Genomic DNA, 878 nt, shown 5'->3' with positions numbered 1-878 from the left:
CTGTACTAGAACAGTAGTAATAGTAGTATAGTGCATATGAGTTTGTATGTATGTTTTCGTGTGTGATTTCCCATTTTAACCAGTGTCATAAATTAAAACAGAAACACTTAGTAGTCATGGATCCTTTTATCACCAGTCGAGATATTGCACAAAATAATTCATACCAACAGATCAAAACAGAAAGAATCATTATTCAGATGGAACTTCTTTTACTGACTCACATCATCGTCAAAAAAGTCTTCCTCCCCGCCGAACATGACTGGAAAAGGAGAAAAAGGAGGGAGCGACTTCCCTCGGCCGCCTTCGCCCGTCAGCTGTGCAGGTAAACAAGGAGACACGTGAGCGCTGGGAAGCGAGACGACAGAAAATCCGGCCTCGCCTATTTCCTTCGCCTTCTTCCTTCTCGCGTACTTACTTGCCCTGATGTTTCGTGTTGCTCTAACGAATTCTAATAGAACATCTGTTTTTTGTTTTATTTTGTGGCATTTCACAGCCTTGTAGAAGTGAATTGTTGTGTTTGAGTTGTAATAAACGGAAACCAGTCGATACATAAAATCATTTGTATTTTTTTTTTCTTGAGGAGTAACCTATGCAAATAAAATGTCTTCACCTATTGTCTTGTGTTTTATCTTAAATTGAACTTTAATCAATTAGTGCACTCATCTATCAAGTGGTTCTGGCGACTCTCAATAAATAAAAGAAATTTAAAATGCGCACATTAAATTATATGTATTCTATCACGTTTTAACTTAAAAAAACGGAATTAGAGCAAAAATAATTTATTTATATAATTCTATTCTTTAAAATATTGGATAAATTCCTTTGTTTCATATTAATCTTCTTTGTCGATATTTTGTTTGGAGGATAGATGTCACTAG

The 878-nt window shown here is 35.3% G+C and overlaps 1 protein-coding gene across 1 annotated transcript in view; it reads right to left on the bottom strand.

Annotated features, from left to right (window-relative positions):
• The window catches only part of LOC119581796, a gene marked incomplete at its 3' end in the record, with an annotated part of 18175 nt that extends 17758 nt beyond the window's left edge, over window positions 1-417 (bottom strand). The window contains 1 exon segment of the mRNA XM_037929927.1: window positions 222-417. Coding sequence (XP_037785855.1) covers window positions 222-257 — 36 coding nt within the window. The 5' untranslated portion in view covers window positions 258-417.
• Window positions 418-878: the final 461 nt, after the last annotated feature.

Source organism: Penaeus monodon, chromosome 15 (genome assembly GCF_015228065.2).
Source record: "Penaeus monodon isolate SGIC_2016 chromosome 15, NSTDA_Pmon_1, whole genome shotgun sequence".
Classification (NCBI taxonomy): Eukaryota; Metazoa; Arthropoda; class Malacostraca; order Decapoda; family Penaeidae; genus Penaeus; species Penaeus monodon.
This window is presented reverse-complemented; position numbering and strand designations above follow the sequence as displayed.